This window comes from Talaromyces stipitatus, genomic scaffold (genome assembly GCF_000003125.1).
Source record: "Talaromyces stipitatus ATCC 10500 scf_1105507295555 genomic scaffold, whole genome shotgun sequence".
NCBI classification, from domain to species: Eukaryota; Fungi; Ascomycota; class Eurotiomycetes; order Eurotiales; family Trichocomaceae; genus Talaromyces; species Talaromyces stipitatus.
In genome coordinates this window covers 3,288,228-3,311,142 of record NW_002990116.1, presented here as the reverse complement: position 1 = coordinate 3,311,142, position 22,915 = coordinate 3,288,228, and the positions used below count along the sequence as shown (strand labels likewise).

The 22,915-nt window shown below is 46.1% G+C and overlaps 7 protein-coding genes across 7 annotated transcripts; 3 read left to right on the top strand and 4 right to left on the bottom strand.

The window, feature by feature from the left end:
• Window positions 1-632: 632 nt before the first annotated feature.
• Window positions 633-4,009, bottom strand: TSTA_123100 (flavin-binding monooxygenase, putative; the record flags this gene model as incomplete). The annotated part of the gene is made up of 4 exons (XM_002482527.1): window positions 633-1,384; window positions 1,435-1,580; window positions 1,628-1,843; window positions 2,517-4,009. The coding sequence occupies 4 exons, from the start codon at window positions 4,007-4,009 to the stop codon at window positions 633-635; spliced, it is 2,607 nt and encodes an 868-aa protein (XP_002482572.1).
• A 1,821-nt stretch (window positions 4,010-5,830) lies between these two features.
• On the bottom strand, window positions 5,831-9,759 carry TSTA_123090 (fungal specific transcription factor, putative). The gene is made up of 6 exons (XM_002482526.1): window positions 8,945-9,759; window positions 8,404-8,555; window positions 8,214-8,348; window positions 7,409-8,147; window positions 7,091-7,351; window positions 5,831-7,029 (listed from the first exon to the last, which is right to left on the bottom strand). The coding sequence occupies exons 1-6, from the start codon at window positions 9,701-9,703 to the stop codon at window positions 6,037-6,039; spliced, it is 3,039 nt and encodes a 1,012-aa protein (XP_002482571.1). The 5' UTR covers window positions 9,704-9,759; the 3' UTR covers window positions 5,831-6,036.
• Window positions 9,760-10,232: 473 nt separating this feature from the next.
• Window positions 10,233-11,437, top strand: TSTA_123080 (uncharacterized protein; the record flags this gene model as incomplete). Its single annotated transcript, XM_002482525.1, has 3 exons — window positions 10,233-10,988; window positions 11,082-11,218; window positions 11,292-11,437. 3 exons carry the CDS (start codon window positions 10,233-10,235, stop codon window positions 11,428-11,430), a joined length of 1,032 nt encoding a protein of 343 aa, XP_002482570.1. The 3' UTR covers window positions 11,431-11,437.
• TSTA_123070 (copper amine oxidase, putative) lies at window positions 11,435-13,680 on the bottom strand (the record flags this gene model as incomplete). The annotated part of the gene is made up of 5 exons (XM_002482524.1): window positions 11,435-11,570; window positions 11,631-12,475; window positions 12,532-12,657; window positions 12,709-13,294; window positions 13,349-13,680. 5 exons carry the CDS (start codon window positions 13,678-13,680, stop codon window positions 11,435-11,437), a joined length of 2,025 nt encoding a protein of 674 aa, XP_002482569.1.
• Window positions 13,681-15,234: 1,554 nt separating this feature from the next.
• On the top strand, window positions 15,235-17,397 carry TSTA_123060 (MFS monosaccharide transporter, putative; the record flags this gene model as incomplete). Its single annotated transcript, XM_002482523.1, has 7 exons — window positions 15,235-15,631; window positions 15,691-15,761; window positions 15,816-15,898; window positions 15,971-16,365; window positions 16,417-16,499; window positions 16,549-16,875; window positions 16,930-17,397. 7 exons carry the CDS (start codon window positions 15,235-15,237, stop codon window positions 17,233-17,235), a joined length of 1,662 nt encoding a protein of 553 aa, XP_002482568.1. The 3' UTR covers window positions 17,236-17,397.
• A 214-nt stretch (window positions 17,398-17,611) lies between these two features.
• TSTA_123050 (dihydrolipoamide dehydrogenase) lies at window positions 17,612-20,326 on the top strand. The gene is made up of 10 exons (XM_002482522.1): window positions 17,612-17,953; window positions 18,050-18,276; window positions 18,337-18,528; window positions 18,587-18,650; window positions 18,697-18,816; window positions 18,873-19,128; window positions 19,182-19,373; window positions 19,425-19,483; window positions 19,555-19,655; window positions 19,712-20,326. The coding sequence occupies exons 1-10, from the start codon at window positions 17,747-17,749 to the stop codon at window positions 19,821-19,823; spliced, it is 1,530 nt and encodes a 509-aa protein (XP_002482567.1). The 5' UTR covers window positions 17,612-17,746; the 3' UTR covers window positions 19,824-20,326.
• TSTA_123040 (phosphoglucomutase, putative) lies at window positions 19,738-22,605 on the bottom strand (the record flags this gene model as incomplete). Its single annotated transcript, XM_002482521.1, has 9 exons — window positions 19,738-20,448; window positions 20,511-21,208; window positions 21,283-21,578; window positions 21,640-21,817; window positions 21,875-21,903; window positions 21,956-22,278; window positions 22,330-22,408; window positions 22,472-22,516; window positions 22,591-22,605. 9 exons carry the CDS (start codon window positions 22,603-22,605, stop codon window positions 20,279-20,281), a joined length of 1,833 nt encoding a protein of 610 aa, XP_002482566.1. The 3' UTR covers window positions 19,738-20,278.
• Window positions 22,606-22,915: the final 310 nt, after the last annotated feature.

The following is a 22,915-nucleotide window of genomic DNA, read 5'->3' as shown; positions in this document are numbered from 1 at the left end:
CCTCGTATTCTTCTTGGTTAGGCGAGCTATATCCAGGAATAGTCCTTGGTTGGATATTTGATTATCTGAAGGATCGAGTTATTGACAGTCGGGGTGATCTCCGATTGGTCATGATCGTCCAATACCTGAAGTCGATGGTGTAAGCTGACTCCTTTATCTTCTTTTTGGCGGTATATTGAAGTCTCATGTCAAACTACAGATGCCGGTTGATGATCAAGATTAACGACGTGAGGGTTATAGGCAGTTCTGCTACTTGCGAGCTCAAAGGGTCAGGGGTAGCGATGCCTATGCATTGCGAAACCTTGGAAATTTGTCTTTATAGATGATCTACCTCAAATGCCGAAGAAAGTTCAGGCCAAAGAAAGCCAAATGTTGTCAGTTGGTTTTATTGTCGAAACTTATAATTCGGGAGTAGTCCTCTTCTGCCTGTAGTTCAGCTGGGAGAAACGGGCACTGTTGACGCGATCACAATGCAAAAGCAAGGTAACTTCTGATTCACGAGTGGCAGTATACAAGTTAACAAACGGTAACAAAATGCGTGGCATTTTCCAAATTGAGGTCAAGAATGTAATGGACATAGACCGAGTTTAGGTCACTTCAACGGTAAAATTCCAATTTCCAAATTCTAACGATCACTCTACCACCTCCTTATAAAAAGCCTTGACCCTCTTCCCCTGTTCTGTCTCCACCGAATCACCTAGCATCAGATTGAACATAGGTGCAACATGTGCTTCCTTGGGACCTACAAAAAACTCGACCTTACCCCCAGCACCATCACCTCCATCAAGACCCTGTTTAAATCGACTCGCAAAATCCTCAATAAATGGCAATAACAATTCATACCCACCAGCAGTCACCAATACACGCTTAATGGGTAGATTATGCCACCACTCAATAGGCGCCAATCGTGCATCCGTATAGTTATCCCTCTCACGACCAGCAAGATAACTTCCAGCCCAGGGCTTCGCGCAATCCGGATGAATCAAATCACCCAATGGTTCTGTATCCTGTACTGGGAAAGTCGTCTCCAACGACGACCAAGGAGATAAAAGCGTCGCCCCACCAAATTCCTTTCCAGCAGATAATTCAAGTGGCTCAATGTCTGGATGGGGGTGTGCAATATGACTCAATACAGCAAGGACAAGATTCCCACCGGCTGAGTCACCGCCAAAGAAGACACTTTCAGCTTTACGATCTGTCTTTTCGAGAATGTAGCGCAGTGCAGTTATGCTTTGGCGTAGTTGGGTTGGATAGACTGCTTTTGGGACCAGGGTGTATGCAACCATGAAGACGGACATGTCTTTGTTGGCTGCTTTCATTTCTTCTAGGAATTTATCGAAGAAGGTGAAGTAGCCTCTGTTTGCGGGGACAGCGAATCCGCCACCTGGTTTGTCAGTATTTTTTAGTCCCAAGTTGTGGGAGGTGTCTACCTACCATGTATCCAGATCAGAACATTCTTCGCATTTGGATCTCCCACCCAAAGTCCCTTGGCACCCTCACCAAGGTCGACGATTTGCTGCTTGATCCATTTCTTCCAAGTATATATTTTATATTCCGTCGTAGTAGAAGGTACAATCTCTCTATTCTAGTCAGTCGTGAAACCAAGAAGCGGGTAAAGAGAACGCACTGAATCTGCAAAGGCGAAAACCGCGACACAACCCTCCTGAAAACTGCATACCCAACATGCAACAACATCGACCTCGCAATCGTCTGTTTGGGGTTTAGTCTTTGTTTTCGAGCTCGAAATGGTCCCGTTAGAATAGCAAGGATTGCTACAATGGGGACCGAGAGGAGAGCAAGGGGTAAATCGAGTCTTTCGGATAGTGTCATGCTTGATCTTTCTCTATACACAGGTTTATTCTTTTCGGTTGAGCCATTTTGATAATTGAGACTATTGAGTTCATCGTGAGATGGTTTATGTGTGGCTGAAGGCATTTTGGTTTTTGTTCCCAGGGTTCCTATATATTGTCTCTCCTGAATGGACTGGACCTGTTGAAGCATATTTCAAAGCATTATCCTATGAATTGAGTCTCGGGAAATTCAATTCTTCTTGTTCGAAATAATACGGGTACGCAAGCCCATTTAAGACAATTGCTGAAGGTTATCATTAATATAGGAGAGGGGAAGATCGTCAGACAGACCAGTAAAAGATCAAAAATGTTGAGGCGCAACCCCCATCATGTGCCTCGGTACTTGTGAATAGCGTATTAGTTTGGTATCGATGCAGCATTACAGTGCATACACGTCGTATTTTAGCGTAAATGTTGTTACAAGATGGATTAAATGATGTTTAAAATCTATACTCATATTATGAGGTTAAAATGCCTCATAGATTTGATTTTGTGCTATTAATTTATACTAGTATCCATTGGTTCTACGTTTATACACACAAAACAACCCTCTTGAATAACCCTAATTCCACCTGCCACGAACTCCTGCAAACTACCTATAGACCTAAAACCTGTAACATCAACTATATAGAACTAGTATGTATTTCATAGACAAAGGGCAATCACTTTGCGCCAATATATTCAATCCCCTTATCAACCCGCCCAAACATCGCCCGCCAAATATCCACGTAGTAACTCTCCTTTGGCCGCCATGGCTGCTCCTCTGCCGTCCTCGGCATCACCATCTGCGATTTCTGAAAGTACGTCGAATTCATATTAACAAGTGGCTTGGGCGTCAAAGCTGATGGATCCTCAACTCGCGGAACAGCAACAACCGCATTTCGGCGCTTCATGTGTTTTAATATACGCACAAACAGCAATGCAGTAGCATCGGCACCCAGTGTCCAGGATGCATTGATATACCCGAGCACATAGCACAGATTCGGCACATCTTGTAACATGCATCCATTCCAGAGATATTTCTGGGAGATGTCAATCTTTTCTCCATCCACTTTGATAGATGCCTCGCCTGCGGAAGCGATCCGTAACCCTGTAGCGGTAACGAGGATATCTGCTTCAAACACTTCGCCGTCGCTCAGGACGATGGTGTTTTCGGTCATAGTCTTTATAGTCCCAGTTTTAACGTCTGCTTTGCCGGAACGAAGCGCAGCGAAGAAATCACCGTCCGGGGCTAGACAGAGTCGTTGGTCCCATGGGTTGTATCGTGGGCTGAAGTGAGGATCAATAGGTAAGACTCCGCCAAGGAGTGATTGCATGCGTCGTAGTATAATAGATCGGGCTTGTCGTGGATATGCACGACATAGTTCATAGCTGAAACGCTGCAGGAAAATGAAGTACATGCGGCTGAGCTTATGGCGAAGAGAATTAGGAAGGAAGCAAGAAAACCACCCGAGAGTCGAATTTGGTAGCGGATAGACATATGTAGGACTGCGCTGGATCATGGTAACGTGTGCTGCTGTTGGTGCCAGATTGGGCACAAGAGTGACTGCTGTCGCACCACTGCCAATGATGGCTACCTTTTTATTGGCATAATCGAGATCCTCGGGCCAGAATTGCGGATGGATCACTTGTCCCTTGAAATTCTCAAGACCCGGTATTTCAGCGCTCAAGGGTTCATTGTAATTGTAATATCCGGTTCCAACGATGATATGTCTTGCCCTGACATATCTGGTTTGGCCCTGAGCATCAATCGTCAAAGTCCAGTATTGGTCCTCAGACGACCATTCCATCACCTCCAGCCGATGATGGAAAAGGATATGACGATCGATCCCCGTCTTTTTAATTGATTCCTGAAGATACCTTTTTATATCACTTCCCGGTACAATGGGATTATCCTTGTGCCAGGTATTCCACTGAAACCCGAATGTGTAAAAATCAGAATCGGAACGAATACCGGGATACTTGAAAAGATCCCATGTGCCTCCCACATCACCGCGGCCTTCAAAGATTTGGTATGTGGCATCTGGTAGTTTCGTCTGGACGCGGTAGGCGGCGTTAAGGCCAGAGATTCCTGCGCCAATGACGGCGACATCGATTGTATTTGTGTTGGAGGTGCCATTTTCGAAGCCATTGACATGGCCGTTTGCGTGGCCGTTCATCTTTCTTTCTCTTTCTACGCAGTACTGGTTGAGTCGAACGATGTGAATAGGACAATAACCAGGTGCTAGTGGCTTTGGATTTCCGAACACTAGAGCTAGGGGCGACGCGTACATTTATCGATTTATCACATCGACGTTTGCGATAACCTCACGTATTACACAGCCAAATCACATGTACGCCTCGGCAGCACGACAAAACTCAATTCCAGCGCTGCAGCATTCGCATACACAATGCGTAATTGATCCTGGACTTTCCACCCAGCAAGACTGGACCCAGGTTGCAGTTTAAAGTTGAGCTGGATGGAGCCTGGAATAACTCGGCGTCGCACACTACGCTGGCGGTCGGATCAGCATGATGCACCTATCCGACTGAACGTTGAACCGTAGGGCGATCCATTCTCAATAGCAAAATTCGAATGCGCACTGACGCAAAGTCAAAAACGCTAGCCTGCTGATCTTTTTGCTCCAGACTGGATAACCCGATCTCTGGGGACTAGCCTCGCGAATTATACCAGGAAAAGAAATAGTTGGGTCCACTGAAAGGCCTTTTTGCGTCCACATTGTCCTTCCCCTCTTAAGGATGTTGAGCCTCGGTAAGTCGGATATCTTGAGGCGCAAATATTGCACTCCAGCATGGAGATCAAGTACCGGGGTTGCCCCAACAAACTGCTTGGGCGACTACGAGTCGGATCCTGTATCAAATGGCAATCCGCGTAATGCTATCTCATGCAACTGAAGTGATATCGCGGATAGACGAAGAGAATAAATGCATATACAGTTTCGGGAAAATCTATACCGAGATCCGAAGAACTACACACCGTTCGACCAGAAACGAGGCCCGTCAACCTCTTGAGAGAGATGAGTACCTTATGTGGACTTGTAGGTGACTTATACGTATATCTCCGGCTACCATATTCCGTTTGGAGTTTGCGATTGAATTCCTCGACAATGTTGCACTTCTGACTGTGGATTGCAACAAGATCTAAAAGACCAACATTGAATACTCAAGGATTATATAAGTAAATCAAAACGCCAGACTAAATGAGTACCCAGGTGAGAGATGGAGTCCGGGACATATGAGGCATCAACTAAGGTATCCTTCGCGATGACCAGGTACTCTTGGACCATATCAGACTTCTGAAAATCCGACAAGGAAAAATACTCTCCTTTCATTACCCCAGGAACCCCCGTTTGTGCTGCATGATATGAAAGTCTGTAGACCTCACGACGCGTGAGATCTGAGAATACGGGTAGAAGGTGCTTTGAACAGCGCGAATACGCCATCTGGATTGGGATTTTGAAGACATACAAGAACTCGGCCCGATCCTCTTAGCAATTAGCTTACACACGGACAAAGAGAGTAAAGAGATGATATAGACACCGGCCCTTTATTTATGTTCTTACAAGCTGTCTTCTCTCGCTTCGCTCGAGAGACAAAGGAAGGATTCAAGATCAAGTACTCTGTATAAATCTAAATGTGTACAGAATTGGAAGTGCTCCAGCTAATTAGGTATTGCCTAGCCTGTATGCTGCTTATGTCAGATGTTCGAGAATCAAAGTCTTGGGATGTTTTTCTTTATAGTAGGGGGATAGTAGGGGGCATGGGGGATGGGGGATACCTACTTTTGGTAGTACGGTAGAACCTGGCTATAACGAAAGGAAGGCCTCTCTGCATTTCCACTAATATCAGCTCGGATGACCTTAATATGGAACTGAAGAGTCTCCGAGTTATTAATACTAAAATGGATTAACATATTAGAGGTGCCCTTCATCCCTAAATGGAACTCACTTCTGAACATATTGTCTTTGGGCTCCGAGAGGCCTTCTGTTCGTTATAACCAGGTTCTACTGTACGTGGAAATTTGAACATGCTTGGATCTATCATGGCCCAAATACCTCAGGTAGATGCCAGGCATTGCATCGGCAAACAAAAGTAGCTTTAGCCTTAAAAGTTGCTTGCTTTCGTATACAACAGTTGAGAAGCTCCCGCGAGAACAAGAGCCGCAACCGGAATGCTTCTATCGCTATCATAACAGTCCCATCATCAACCTAGTCAACGTCTCATCTCCCCCCTGGAACATATCAATCGAATTCTGGAATTGGTGCGTCAACTCATTCGACATAACATTAGCTTGATCAACATCGCCGCGAAGACTGGGTTGCGGGTCCATGAAGAAATCACCAGCAAACTCAAAAAAGTTGGTCAGGTCACTGTAGTCGTCTGGCGTAGTCTCATTGACTAGTGATGGAGGAACTGAATAAACTGAAGGATCCATACCGGCGGCTTGTGCGTTTGACATCGTTTCAGATTCGATTACATTTGTAGCGTGGTGTTGATTGGCATGGCGTGGTGGTGGTGGTGGTGCTGCTGAAGGATGAGATTGTCTATTTCCACTAGGGGGTCGGTTAATGCCGAGTCGTTTGAGGTTCTTCATCACTTTGCGAAGTCGTCGAGAATGTCTCCCGCGGATAGATGATCGTTTTAGTGCATTCAGTGCCTCAGAAAAGCTGTCGCGACACACATTCACAAAATAATCTGGCGAATGGAACATGGCCAGGAACAAAGTTGCTAGCGCCGAGAAGAGGAATCGGTCGAATGGCTGTGGTCGTTGAAAATAGATTGCCGAAACATAGCGTAGTTTGCTTAATGTGTGTATCGTGTTCCTGGCATTTGTCACGGCGATATTTGCGCCTGTAAGGTTGTTTCTAATCGACTCCGCACTGAGGAGATTCTGTTTGTACACTAGTATTCTCATCTGGTTTGCGCGTAAATGTAAGAGGATCCGTGGTGTTGCTAGGCGAGAGTCTCTCATCGTAGGAGTCCTGTCACTCCGGAGGTCCTCAAGGCGGAACTCGGAAGGTATAGATTCTTGCCATTGTTGTATCTGGAAATTCAGAAAGGACTCATTATCAGATCCTACCGCTCTGGCTGTACTGCCCCAACCAATCATCAGATCCATTATCTTGCCGCCAACACGGCAATATGAAATCATGCACTCTAGGTATGTGTGGTATTCGGTCTATTTTATAACCACTAGTTAGTGTAGGACAGTGGATATTAAACGTCACAAACGAACATACCGGCACAGGCAGAGTAGGATCCATGTCAGAATCCCGCATGGAAAATGGTAAACCGGTTTCGAAAGAGAACTCCTTGTCAAAAACGTAGATGCACCAGAAGAGATTAATTGCCCAAGAGCGTTCCAGATCGCCGGGGAAAATGCCTCCCGTCCGTAGCCACGTATCGCATCGATGTAGGCCCATTTGTATGGCACCTCGAGTGGCCAAACCGATGGTACGCCATGCTAAAATATCGTCATCACGAAGTGAGTGATACAGAGCCTTGAATCACGATGAGCAAGGATCTCCATTTCATCAACAAGAAAAGGAACAACTTACCACCAATGCGAGGATGATCAACTCCTTCATATCGACTTCAGGCACCTGCGTTCTGGTTTGGGCGAACGTGTCTTCAACACTGGAAGCCAGTATATTTCCCAGTTCGCTTTGACCTGGTGATTCGGATATCAAAGCCAGAGCAAGTACAATTTTCAAGACCTCGGTATCACGCGCAGAGAACCACCATACCTCATTACCGTTCTGAGGAGGGCAAATATCATTAGCGGAATCATTCGAGTGCTGACTATAGTAGTCAATAATGTATTCCCGAATACTTTTGAGATCAACAACGGGATACATTAGTCCAACAGCCTCCTCGTACACGTCGACAAGCCGTAGAGCATCGGCCTCGCCGAGAGAGAGTAGAGGATTGCTTGTTGAGATACTTGCTCTTTTTCTTCCTTCTTCTGGCAGTATAGGTGGTACATACGGGCTATTTGACGAAGATGGCTGCACAATTTCTGAATTTTCCGTTTCGTCTATATCCGGTACATCATCATCCGGAACATTGAGACCGAATTCACTGCTCGTCGGTCCGACATAGCTAGGTGACACTGGAGCCCGCGTCGCCCACCGGAGATCAGTAGGCTTGTTGGGTTCAATTGTCGCCTGGGCATGTCGCTGGAATGGCAAGGATCTTCTTCGCAGGATTCCAATCTCAGTGGACATGAGATCTAGCTGCTTCTGCATAGCCGACATGCGGCTTTCCAGAGATTTCAGTTTCCACGATGAGCTATAACTCTGGTCAGTCCCGATTACTCATTAAAGCGTAAATCAGTAAAAAATGTGGGCCGATTTTTCGTACTTATCTGCAGATTGATTTTCCTCGCTTGCAGGTGGTCGGGGATGAGCGGCGTATACACAAGAAATTTCATTTGATACGCATCGCTTGCATACATCCCCTCCACTGCATTTCAACTTTCGGCGCTTGCATTCATTACTGTAAAACCGTTAGATGAGCGATTTCAAACATTAACGACAAAGTTTGTCTGCACTTGCCAAGCGACTTGGGTGTATTTCCCTCGCTTCCGCGGTTCAAAGCCTGGCGTTTCAGAGTTAACAGCGCTTCTTTTGCTGTTGTCTGCCATCCCAACTCTCCGCTTTCTCTAGTGTACTTTTTCAATAGGACATGCCGGATTATCTCTTGCTACTGATGAAAAGTGGTGTTGAAATAAAGAAAGAGCTGCGACAATCTGCGGGTTTGGGATGGTTGGGATAAGCTTCTCCGCAAACATCCAGGGGTCAGACCAATCACATCCATGAATAGCATCAACTTTCTGATAAGCCATTTTGCTGTGATTTTGGGCTATCCAGAGATTGTGATTGGCGGCAACTAGACTACTGTCAGAATTCAAGTTAAGGCATACTTTAAACGATAACATACCACGTTAGAAAGTAAAATAATGCTTTGCCAATAATATGCATGCCTCTATCTACGATGTATCTATGGATAGATTGACTCAGATATCCAACAGTCGTCTCGGGGTATCAATAACATTCCAGAACGCTATACTCACGAGACTGAAAGGCCTATACGGCCTCCCAATCCATCGCATCAACAATGAAATCCCAATCGGCACGAGTGTCACCGGCGACGGAGGTCTCAATCTCCATCTCGGGATTGTCTCTAGAAACATGCTGCTGGGCCAAAGCATGCCCCTGCTCCAAGCCGCTGAAGATGCTTGTTATCATTCCTTCTAGATCGTAGCTCTCTAAAGGTACGTTGTTGTTCCCCGACGTCCCAGAGAAGGCAGCGGATCTATGCTGTTCGTCTTCCTCGGGCGAGTCCGCGGTCTTCCACCGATTGCGAAGCTGCTTGGCTCGCCGTAGCTGATCGCGGACTGATCCGCTACCTAACGCGGGGTATAGAGGGCACGATTCTCTTTCCAGCGTTTCCAGGACAGTGGCGTGGTATCTGTGTGTCGCGGACCACCGATCACTCGAAACGTTGCCTTTGGTAGAATTTTGGGGATCGGTCACTTTGTAACGGGGGTTGGGTACGGTAATGCCCCAAACGGCAAGTAAATGTACTATCGCGCGCTCAAGTAGTGCGTAATATTCGTGGAAATCGATCTTAAACATGATCTCCGCATAGGCAACGTCGGAGGGCGACATATCGAAGCGGGCCGTGGCCAGGCGGTATCCTTCGGATAGAAATGGTAGTTTCCATTTCAGTCGCGAAACGATCTTCAAGAAACGCGCGAGTTCTTGAGCGGAAGATGGTGATGGCGTGGTTGATTGAGGAGTGTTGTTCTGGGGTGCCCAACGTGACTCGTAGAGGCTTTTGGTGAGCATTTTGGTCTATGGCTGGAGTTTATTGGGGAGGCTTAAGCGGCTTATAAGCGGGCTGTACTCTATCCGGCCGCTTTAAGCCGTCAAACAGCGACAAAGGTTCTAAGGAGCCTCTTTAACATTGATTTGCATGTAAGAAGGCATGAAGGTTTTTGTCTCCATTCTTCAAATCATTGTGGACTCCGATAGGAACTAACAAAGGCACAGGCTTGCAAGCATTCATTCGGCCGTTTCAGAAATAGTCATCAATGATCATGTATGCCAGCAACTCAGCAGACCAGCATCAGCATTAAAGCTCGCTTAGAGCTAGTTGTCAAGTTCCATGAAATATTGTGATATAATTTTTGGGATATAAAGACGACAAAGGGAAAAGAAAGAGATAAAGATAAGATTCTAGGCTATGCTGTTGTGGGCTTAGTGCGGTTGGTCTTGGATACGACTTTTCAAATCAGACCTCAATTCCAACACCTCCTTTGATATCTCGAATACAGGCGTCGATTTCATCCTTAATGACCACCTAATATTGACAAAAATGGCTCGAACTAAACAAATTGCCCGAAAGTCCACCGGTGGACGAGCGCCTCGAAAACAACTCGGCAGCAAAGACTTCTCCAGACACACATTCCTGGACCACGCCCAGAAACCATATACAGTTGTGGGAGGCCCATCGTGGTCGATGAACCAGGATATTATTCGAAAACTAAGTTTACACCTCTATTTCCTCAGTGACGTAGACCCAGATCAAGGAGCGGAAATTGGGAACAGTCTTCTCCGGTCCGACGCTATTTGCGGATGGGGAAATGCGAGAAATTACTGGCCGCGAGTAGATGTATATGCACCTCTGGGCAGTATTGAAGAATGCATTGAGCATCATAGACGTGAAAAGATCTTTCGCCGTAAGGCTGTTGAAGAGATGCATGCCGCTGTCGCTGCCGCGGCTAGAGACGCGTGTGGGCCGGAGATGGACGATGAAGATCGTGAGGAAGCAGCGCACGAAGCAGTGCTGGCGTTGAGAGGCAAGGAGGTATATCCACATATTGTTCCCACATGGTGCTGCTCTGCGAAATTTTGGCGTGAATACGATTACAAAAAACGATATCGAAGTTTTGTCCTGGTGGTTCCCGCGGATTGTCACTCTTGGGATGATATCTTGCAAAAAGGGATCATTCATGTCGAGTTTGATCAAGATGTGTCTCCTGCTATGGAAACATATATGGACGATACTTATGGAGAGGAAGAAGAATCCCTTATTGAGAATGATCGCACCGGTTGGGTGTATATTGAAAAGGTTGATCATGGTCCACCGGTCTGGATTGAACGGGTTTCTGTGGGTGACGATGCTAATGAGTTAGCTCTCTGCTTGTACGATAAGGTCCCACAGAGTCCAGATGAGATTAGAGGTCACTTATATCATAGATGGATGGATCATACAAGTGCGCTGTGGGATTGTACTTATCGCATACCAGTCTGTGATGCCTGCAATAATGAGGAACCGCATCAGAACTGCGAACATGAACTGTAAGTTACGTGTAATAGCAATTGAACCTATTAAATAAACCTCAGGATTATTACTAACGCTTTCTTCTGTCAGAAATGGCCATTATTTTGATGAGGACGGGCAGTGCATAGCTTGTCGAAGACATACTGAATACAGGCGCCGAAGCAAAAGAATAGCAAAGAGACAAAAACAGGATGATGTTGCTGATAAAAGACATAATCTCATCACATAACAGTCTACAAGCTAGGCTTTGAGCAACAATTCGAAGTCACTAGCTGAGAAGCCATATTCTTTCTTGACGGAACATCAATAGCCGGATTTTCCGTGAAGAAGTCTGCGGGACGAATATTGAGTTGGAAGCATTCCACTGGCCTATGCGTACGACAAAAGTTAGCAATTATCCAAGAATTTGACAGGAACAAACAATCTTACATGACCGGCCAATCTTCGACTCTGGGGTTATGGGTGATACCAAAAACACTCCATACCACAACGTCTTCATTCGCTACGCTTTCACCTCGTTTGACAGCATCAGAAACTCCGGCAATCTCGTCTTTGCTCTGCAGTGTATAACGACCGCCCGCAAAAAGCTCACCATCCCGATACTTTGTTACCCATACATGATGCTGAGCGAACTGTGCCCTCTTGGCTTGAATAGAGCGTTTATCGGCTAGCAAAAGCTGCGTTGCCATAGGCGTGAATTTATATCCCACGGGGTTTCGACTAATCGGATTGAGTTTGTCGGTATTAACCATTTTGATAATTCGGTTATGCTGGGGTGCGGCATCAAACCAGGTAGATCTCTCAACTGGCGTCTTTCGAATCTGGTAAAGATTTCCTTCTGGATTTGTGACGTCGTTCATTTCCACGGCATGCGATTCTTCGACATACACAGTATTCTTGTGGCCTTCAATAGCAGGATCGATACGAATACAAAAGACGTGTTGATGATTTTGTGCCAGGACTCCATTACCGACGACGTTACCGTACTCAGACTGCTTGCCGGGGTCAATGTTGACGACGCTAACAATTCCGGTCGCTCGAGACTCGACTGATATACCGCCGGCAAGGTCGAATTTATATGCAAAGATGTACTCGTAGTTCGCTAGGGTGATGATGAATTGTACAACCAATTCGCGCGATCTTGTCACCACAGCGCGCCCAGTACGCCAGTTGGTGTGCTTCCAGCCAATGCCGTTATCTTGTTCATGAAGGCAGACGACATTCGGGGCGGGTTTGACATTGCCTTCACTGTCCGTGAGAACGGCATCGAAATACTAAGGAAGCTCTCTGTTAGCTTGTGCGTTATATCCGGAAAGTCGGTTTGGCATACTTTAATCACACCCAAGCAGTCACAACCAAGAGAGAGATTGTTTGCACAATTTCCAGCACCTCCATCACCGAAATCAAATGCCTGCTTCCGATGGAATGGATACCGGGGATCTGCATATGGTACAGTCTGCCAGGTTTGTCAGTTCAAATCGAACATAACGAAGTAAGGAATACTCACCATCTCGCTCATACTAAGTCGATAAAGAACACTCCTCCCATCATACCAAACATCATGTATGGTCGCGCCTTCGCGAGGATTGAACCCAACACGGAATCTCCATTTCTGCCACTCAACCAGCGACTCATCCGGCGACACTTTGAAAGAAGGGCCATCAGGCTGAAGGACATTCAACTCCTTCAAATCTTTCCGTGTACCCTTTGGCAATAGCTCTGGTACATACTCTGCAGTTGTACAATGTCCAATAACATCTTCTCTGAATCCAGCTTCCGATGCCGTAAGAGCATCTCCCTTTCCGCCAGTGGCCAACTTCTCTATACGGACTATTTCGCGCTTGTGAAAATCCATGACCGGGATGATGGGTATAGGGTATGCATAGAAGTTCGAATCCGGGTTTCCGGAGCGTTTGTCTTGGGCGAAGATGAGACCTTGGAAATAGCGCCTGTCGTCCGTTACGCGGTCACGACCGCCGTAGGGCCAGGGTTCAATGACATAATCGAAGCCTTCGGGGAGTTTGAATTTGGCTATTGCTTCTTTGAAAAGTGCGGAGTCTTGACAGGTTTTGATGAAGATGTCAAACTCATCCCTATAGTAGTATTAGTTCTCCAAACAAGTTGAAGTAAAAAGGAAGTCAACGTACATCGTCAAAGAAGCTTGATGCTCTTTTCCAACAACAACATGTTCCACTCTCTTCTTCCCTTCAATATCGACAATGGACTCATGGTACTCCGGTACACGATCACTACCCACAACATCATATTGACATTTCGCCAATCTTTTGGGGCGCGGTGAAGTAGGACTCAAATTCCCGGAATGTTCTAGCTCCAGGTAAGGAATAAGTTCTGCCTTTGCAGGTTCTTGAAGATATATTTCGCGAAAGAAGATGACTTTGTCGGTATGTAAGGTGAGGATAACGTCCCTAGCAGTGGTTGTCTCGAGCTCCGAGAGAGCTGATAGTGGGTGGACGTGCATGGTGATTTCCTGTTCTATAATGATACTTAGGCGCGCGTTCAAATGTCATACAGGATTAAGAGTTTCAATTGAGCTGCATGAATGTATATATACATGATCCATGAATAGTTCTTCAAGGAAGTATACAACCATGATAGATGATATCGGAAAGTTCCGAGTTTCCGAGCTTGATACCTATCTTGGTGATGGAGTATCGGCATTCCGAGCTATAGTAACTTCTAAATAAAAGATTAGAAAGATAACTATATTCGGTCCGTTCATTTCTGCTAGTTCTTATTTCAAAGGGAAGACGAATCCAGATGAATCACTCAGACGATAACATTCCCATTGTCTGATAAGTTTCCGAGCCTCGGAACTATTAAGCCCTAACCCTGATGGCTTTGTGCAATCCATCGAGCAGTCAATTTACCAGACGTGCAAATTATATTCAATTATATGTATTCCTAGCATTTTGAAAAGAGAAGAAGAACTGAAATACATGAAATACTACGCTGCAGTACTTCCATTTTTCTGCGACACACCACCCATTCCGGCAAGGATTGACGCTTTCGGCGCAACTCCGATGTCAATATTCAAAGAGAAAGTAACAAGCGCTCTGCCCTTGTCAACAAGGATCACACGGATAATTTCATATCTAGAGAGTGCTTCAAATTACGCCGTTACGGGAATTTGGCCGATAGAGCACATTGTCCTTGTAGATCAACCCCCACCTAGAGAAGTAGCGCTCGTGATTTGCGAGTCGAGGTCCTCCGCCTGTGCATTTGGAGCCGCAGTTTTGTTCTGATACCCCAAAGTGCCTGGCAGACACGATTTGAATGCTTGTTTCGAACTTTCATCAATTTTAGCCTAGTTATGAAAATTAACCGATGACTCGAGAAATCATACACTGAATCTCTTACCCCGTGTGGAGAACCCCCAGGTAGGGTCTACATATCCAAAATCCAAGAAATGGCATTGATACTCGGACAGTTGGCCGGTTGCATGCTCTTGGCTACATATGCTTAGCTTAGTTCCAGACTTGACAGCCAGTCCAGAGCATTCTCTACTTTAAATCTTCCAGGTGTGGTACAGTCTACATTACGATCTCGGGAGTATATGTCTTGTCTCGTATTGACCACTTAAGTGCCTATATAAAACCGTCTGCTCAGTGATTCGGCGGGATTAAACGATGCCTGTCACAGCACTTTCCTGCACCATACATTCGGCCATAGTTAGAACTGTAAAGCGAATACTATAAACAGCAAGTACAAGCCCGATGCATCCATTGACGCCAATGGAGGATCGTCGAAAAATGACCACTCGCCCTTCGTATTTCGCACTGGTAGCAGTCCCACAGCATTACGCTCCACATGTAGAACAAAGGCATGCATATGCGTCTGTAGAGGGCTCTTTGGACCTGCTCTGGGGTTTAAGTAGTCGGACACCTGCCGATCTGCAGACTTGGAACTGGAAAAAAAAAATCTGTGGTGACGGTTCTCATTCTTTTAGAGGAGGCTTCTTCAACCCCTTGGAAATCGTTTCGGCTTATGAATGTTAGACGAAAACATTATCATCATGAGCGACAGAATCAGTTCATGGAACGTCGTCCACCGCTTCGAGAAGCGCCAGCTTCTTATAGCCATCAACTGCGCAGCAGCCCTATCGATCCTTATGTTCGGTTATGATCAGGGTCTGATGGGCGGTGTCAACAATTCTAAAGACTATATTGATCTAATGAAATTCGGATATACCAAAGACGTTAATGGTGAACTGACTCCGGTCGTTACGAATAGTTTGTTACAAGGTGGTATTGTCTCGGTTTATTACTTGGGAACACTGTTTGGGGGACTTTTGGGAGGATGGGTGGGTGATCGTATTGGACGTATTAGGTCGATTGCGCTGGGCACTCTATGGGGGATTGTTGGAGCTTGTTTGCAGACGTCTGCCCAGAATCATGATTGGATGATTTGTGGTTGGTTTCACCTTTCTGTTAGGGTAATTCGCTAGAGGCAATGTGCTGATGTACCACAGCCCGAGCGGTTAATGGAATTGGCACTGGTATTTTGAATACGATCATTCCGGTCTGGGCAACAGAAACAAGTGTATGGATGCTATATTTTTCAAGGTCGAAGGTGCAGATCTGACACAGAATCTAGGAACATACCTCTCGTGGCCAATTCATAGCCATCGAGTTCACCTTGAACATCTTCGGCGTGGTCATCGCTTACTGGATGGAATTGTACATCTTCCCTACCTGTCAACCAAATCACGCACTGAGAATGCAATTATCCACTAATAAAAATCATCATAGTGGTCTATCATTCATCGACGGCGGGAGATCAGCATTCAGATGGCGTTTCCCAGTCGCCTTCCAGATCATTTTCCTGCTCGCCCTATTCGCCGGAATCTGGTTCTTTCCCGAATCGCCACGTTGGCTAGTCAAAGTCGGCAGAGAAGACGAAGCTCGATATATCCTCAGTCGTTTACGTGGTGATAGTACGTCAGAAGAACGCGCCAGAGCAGACCTGGAGTTCCGCGAAATCTTGAATATTGCCGAGTTGGAGAAGTCCATGACGCATGATCATTCGTACTTGGCAATGTTGTTTGGATATAAGTCTGGAAAGTTGCATCTTGGAAGGAGGGTGCAGTTGGTTGTCTGGTTGCAGATTATGCAAGAATGGACTGGTATTGCCGGAGTCACGGTTTGTATGTTTCTGTCACGCAGCTATTATAGAAGTCATTACTGATGTTTCTCAGATGCGCCGACTATCTTTTCAATCGCTGGGTACAGTGCCCAGAAAAGTCAATGGATCAGTGGCCTGAACAATATTTTTTATATGGTATGTGGATACTCATTCTCGGATGATTGTCTCCCTAACCGTATAACAGTTCAGCACCCTTATTTGCGTATTTACCTTGGATCGAATCGGCCGAAGATGGACACTTTATTGGGGTGCTGTTGCCCAAGCTATAGCTATGTTCCTCGCCGGTGGGCTTTCTAGACTTGCCATCAATGCTTCAGCTGTAGGGGATGCGTCCAAAGCGTCCTCTTACGGAGCGGGTGCGGCATCCATGATCTTCATCTACACTGCCGCCTTTGGAGCTACTTGGTTGACAGTACCTTGGCTCTATCCAGCTGAGATTTTCCCTCTAGCAGTGCGTGCTCGTGGTAACGCATGGGGTGTAGTTGGATGGAGTATTGGAAATGGCTGGTTGGTGCGTACTTCCCTTCCAATCCTATTCGTGAAACAGAGTCTGACTGCTCATTAGATGCTTGTGTGCCCCGTCATGTTCAACTCAATCGGTGAAAAGACGCTCTACATCTTTGCGGTCTGCAACATCATCACTATTCCCATGGTCTGGGCTCTGTATCCCGAAAGTAATCAACGCACGCTTGAAGACATGGACCTTCTTTTTGCGGCTGATACGCCATGGAACTGGGATGCTGAGAGGACTTTTGCTCGCCTCAAGGAGGAAAACACGGATCTGATCTTGGCACCAAACCGCAAGGCGAGTCTGATCGATGCGGAGGCGGCAAAGACGGCACATGAAGAGGTCTCTGCCACTGAGTCATAGTGCCGCTTTGTTGACGATATAAGAAGTTAGGTGGTCATGGGACTCGAGTAGACGTCAGTAGAGGATGCTGGAATAGTTGTCGATTAACTGAATTTATGATTAGATGAGAGATCGCCACGATTAAATACGAGAATGGCTTCGTTTTGCGATGCGAGATAGATTAATAAACATCGATCAAACAGTAGCCGCTCTCCGGTGGATTCCGTATTATCGGCCCGATTATATGCGGTATTTAGTCGCTGTACGCGACTGTATCCCGCATTTCGGCAATGACATCTTCTAATTGGATTCTCAGCACATAGAATACACGAATGACCATACGTGACAATACACGTAGCTTTTGCTTTGACAACTTTCGAACTGGCTCACTGACGTTGCACCTTCAAAAGACAAAATCACATCCCATCTACATTATATCCACACCCCATTCAATTGCATCTGGGGTCCGCTTGTCTCTTTCATCTTGCTGTTTAATACGTCTCCTTTTGGTTCTTCTCTACACATTTGCGCCATGTTCCGCTCAATGCTTCCTGCGCGGAGTGCTCTCCGCATCGCGAGACCTCAAGCTGTTCCTTCATCCGCCATTCCCGCACCTTCCTTGAGCCTGTTCGGTCGACGAGGATATGCTTCTCAGGCGGAGGAGCATGATCTCGTCATTATTGGAGGTGGTGTTGCTGGATACGTCGCTGCTATCAAGGCCGGACAAGAGGGATTGAAGGTGATATTTTCTTTTTCCGATGGCGTGCCTAGACAAGCAGTCATCGAGTATTATTCAATGAATTTTAGCTGACTCTCCATTGCGAATCTCTTTTAGACTGCTTGTATCGAGAAACGTGGAACGCTCGGTGGTACCTGCTTGAACGTCGGATGTATTCCTTCAAAATCCCTTCTCAACAACTCCCATCTATATCACCAGATCCTCCACGACACGAAAAAGCGCGGTATCGAGGTCGGCGATGTAAAACTCAACTTACAACAGATGCTGAAGGCCAAGGATACTTCCGTTGAGGGACTTACAAAAGGCGTCGAGTTTCTGTTAAAGTGCGTATTTTCGACCCATCACTTTTTCCCCGGAGTGTGAACCTGACAGTGATTGAATAGGAAAAACGGTGTCGATTACGTTAAGGGTACTGGTAGCTTCTTGAACGAGAATGAGGTGAAGGTTAACTTGACCGAGGGTGGCGAGCGGACTCTGCGTGGTAAGAACATTATCATTGCTACTGGAAGCGAGTCTACGCCATTCCCTGGTCTTGAGGTCGATGAGGAGAGAATTGTCACAAGCACTGGCGCTTTGTAAGTTGACTGTTGCTGAAATTGCTAGTGCGTCATGCTAATTGTATCGTCGTTAAAGGTCGCTCAAAGAAGTCCCCAAGAAGATGGTTGTTATTGGTGGAGGTATCATCGGTTTGGAAATGGTGATTAGTTTCGTCTCCACTATCTCAAGCTAAACTAACAATATAGGCCTCTGTCTGGAGCCGATTGGGTGCCGAAGTCACAGTTGTCGAGTTCTTGGGACAGATTGGTGGTCCCGGTATGGACGCTGAGATCTCCAAGGCTGCTCAGAAGATCCTTGCTAAGCAGGTATGTTCGACTCATGCCTCTTCTCACAACGACACCCACTAATTTAATTATAACAGGGAATCAAGTTCTTGACCAACACCAAGGTCACCAAAGGCGATACTAGCGGTTCGACCATCTCCATCAGCACCGAAGCTGCAAAGGGTGGAAAGGAACAGACTTTGGATGCCGACGTTGTTCTTGTCGCCATTGGACGACGACCATACACTGAGGGTCTCGGATTGGAGAACATTGGAATTGAGGCTGATGAGAGGGGCCGACTGATCATTGACCAAGAATACCGCACCAAGCTTCCTCACATCCGTGTTATTGGTGGTATGTATCAACTAAAACCTTGGGATACGAGCTATACGCTGACTGATGAGTAGACGTTACCTTCGGTCCTATGCTTGCCCACAAAGCTGAGGAAGAGGCTGTTGCTGCTATTGAATACATCACAAAAGGCCACGGCCACGTCAACTACGCTGCCATTCCCAGCGTTATGTACACTCACCCAGAAGTTGCCTGGGTTGGACAGAGCGAGGAGGAATTGAAGAAGGCTGGTATCAAGTACAACAAGGGTATGTCAGAAGTAATCGCTCAAGCGAATCCCTTTTTCTAATTATCTTTAGGAACCTTCCCCTTCTCCGCCAACAGTCGTGCCAAGACCAACTTGGAGACCGAAGGTTTGGTATGTTTATTCACCTACAGAGTTAATATCATATTTTCAGAAGCGATGACAGAACCTAACACTGTATATAGGTTAAATTCCTCTCTGATGCTGAGACTGACCGCATTCTCGGTGTTCACATCCTTGGCCCCAACGCTGGTGAGATGATTGCGGAGGCCACCTTGGCCGTTGAGTAAGTGACCTCCGTCAAAACTGCTTTATATAGAACTATACTAACTATTCCCACAGATACGGCGCCTCCAGTGAAGACGTTGCCCGCACATGCCACGCCCACCCAACCCTCGCCGAAGCCTTCAAGGAGGCCGCTATGGCCACCTACTCCAAGGCCATCCACTTCTAAACAAGAGAAACCCTGCCTTCTCATTATGGCGAACCCTAGTCTGACATCTGGGGACGAGATAGATAATTACCTGTATTCTTTTTCTCCATAAAATCTTCCTCCCGATCTTCCCTCCATCTCTCTCTTTCTCCCCTAACAAATTCGCCGTGATCCAGGTGGAAAGTTTCTTGCAATATCTTTTGACAAACTATGTATTACTGTGCTAGCAACTAGCGAGAGGAAATGTGTTTTTCCCTTTATTTATTTCGTTATTCTTGTGTAGAATTCTATGGACTTTTTGTTCATTTTTCTGTTTGATAGAGAGTATTGACTACAGTGTGTGTAACATAGACTTGATCCACTAGATATTACCTCCCACCATTCGTAATCTTTTTTTGCCCACCCAGATCAAAAACTCCTCAGAAATCCGAAGAACAAATATCCAAGTCATAACTAGAAACGGACCAAGATTGAGTTTAATCGGCCAAACTTCTACCGTAAAGATGGGATGAAGATGTGAAAAGTTCGTCTGCCCATGTCATCGTAGGTGCCAAGGGCTTGATCCATTCTGACAAGATTGCATCAAAGACATCGCATACTCTACTAATGGCTACGTCTTGATCGACGTCCCAGGATTCAATGTAGACTGTTGACTCGAAATCAGTAAAAGCACTTCAGAGAAAGAATCGAGGAGAAGGGAGTAAGTACATTTAACCTTGGGCTCGGTTCCCGATGCTCTCAAGGTAAATACGATATCATTATCGAGCCAGAGAGTTATCATGTGACTTCCGTTGTCGACCGGTAAGTCAGGCTTGTTGTCTGAAGTCGCTGAATCATAGCCCAACGTCATGTCACGCCAGCGGGTAATTGTGAATATGGTCTTTTGGCCAAATGTCTCTCCTGCTCTCCATTTGTCATTTCCGGCGCGAATCTTGTTGAATAAATCGGCTGTTGTTTGCGGGTTAGGAGACCGGAAGTAATGATTAAATGTTTCGTGGTGACCGTACTCCTTGAACAATTCCTGTAACTTGTCAAACGGCGTCATGCCCTGTCGTCGCCAGTAGGCTTCGGCAAGAAGAAAAACTACCGCGGCAGTCAAGCCGTCCTTGTCGTAGCATTTTGTGCCCGGGAACATGTATCCGATTGCTTCTTCAAAGGCGAAGGGGACTTTGTAGCCTTCCTGTTCGAGGTCACGCGCGATACTGCCCATCCATTTGAACCCCGTCAGGGTTTGGCGGTAGTGGATGCCGTGCGCTGCACACATTTTGGAAAGCATTGTTGTAGATACGGTGGTGTTGAGCATGTAGTATCCCTTTTGTTCGCAGGGGAATTTGAGATTTTCGATAATGTGAGCGGCGAATAGCACGCCGATTTGATTGCCTGTGAAGGTGTACCAGGATCCGCGTCTGTTATTCACCAATGACATACGTTATTAGTACCAAGTAGAATGAGCATGATAATGCGGAGGAATGCAACTAACTCAGGAATGATTTGTGCTACCGCAAATCGATCAGCGTCAGGATCATTAGCAATCAATAGATCGCGGCCATTTGCCTCGGCAGCTATCATGGCGAGATCAAGAGCATGGTCTTCCTCCGGATTGGGGAATGGAACAGTAGGAAAATCAGGGTCTGGTTCGAATTGCTTGTCGACAGAAAGCATTCGAGTGCCGATGCCGGTCTGATGCATGATGTGTGGTAGAGAAATACTTCCTGTGCCATGTAGAGGTGTGTACATGAATGCCGTTGGGAGGAGAACTTTAGGCACGGTTGATTTCTATCACGATGTCAGCGAATGTCTCATACGGATGAAGAAAAGAGGGCGTAGATTGCCGTACAGCGTATTTCACAACGGCGTCGCACCATTTGAACATAATATCAGCATAGGCACCTTTGTCAAAATGTGCATTTTTTGAGAATTTCCAAGCGCCTGCCCATGGTACTAGGTTATCCTTGATGTGTTGAGATATTTCCGCATCCCAGGGTGTATTAACTTGGACGCCTCCACGAAGGTATCTATAACCCTGACGTTAGTAGATGATGAGAGACGGGTCCAACACTGAGATTTCTAACACTTTATATCCATTGTCTTTGGCCGGATTCTGAAAAGAGACAATTAGCGTGCTAATTATACTGAGAGTATCGATCACTTACATGACTAGCAGTAATCATGACACCAGCAGCCGCCCCCGTATGCCCAGTTGCCCACGCCACCAATGGAGTCGCAATTTCTGAGCCCAGGAAATGTACTTTAAATCCCATAGCAACCATAGCGTTTGCAACCAGAATGGCGAATTTGTGCGAATTATGTCGAGCGTCGGCACCGACCACAACACCGTTCTGAATGGCACGCTTTTCGTCGCGTGCTTTGAGGAATTTTGCTAATCCCTGCGACGCCTGGATGACAGTGAGAGAGTTCATAAAGGCGAACCCAGCTCGCATCTCGCCGCGTAGACCAGCGGTGCCGAATTGAATACCTGTATATCATCAATATATGCAATGCACACTGATGGTACTGATAAACTGACGGTTCCGAAGGCATTTCTCCAGCTCGGCTTCATTCTTGGTTTCCTTGAACTTCAGGATTTCCTTTCGTGTAACCTCGTCCTAAAATAAATTAGCTATTTGTCCTATTCATGTAACTCCATATACGACAAAGGGCTCTCTTACTTGATCCCATTCCAGCCACTGGTTCGTCAAGTGCCAAAGTGACGCCTGTGTTCAGGTTTAGTTAATGTGATTCTTCCCACGAGTATGCCCCGCGCCGATTTTGAAATAGAACACATTACCTCTGGGAATGCCATCTTGTTTACCTGTTACTTCGCGATGTTTTCTGATTGAGTAAAGAGAAAAGAGAACAATCAAAGTCGATCTTAAGACAACTCTTATCGATAAGGAATCGACTTAGAGCCTGAGGCATCAAGACAAGCACATCTCTCAAGCAGCCAATCACATTTCGTTCTTGGTTTTATCTTGTATTTGATAAAATATAAAATATTTCTTTTGCTTTCTGAGATCTATATCTTGTCTGAAGTTATCTACATGTCGTCGGTACGACTGAACATCGATGGACTAGGCAAATAGGCAGAATAGACTATGGTAAGAGCAAGAGAC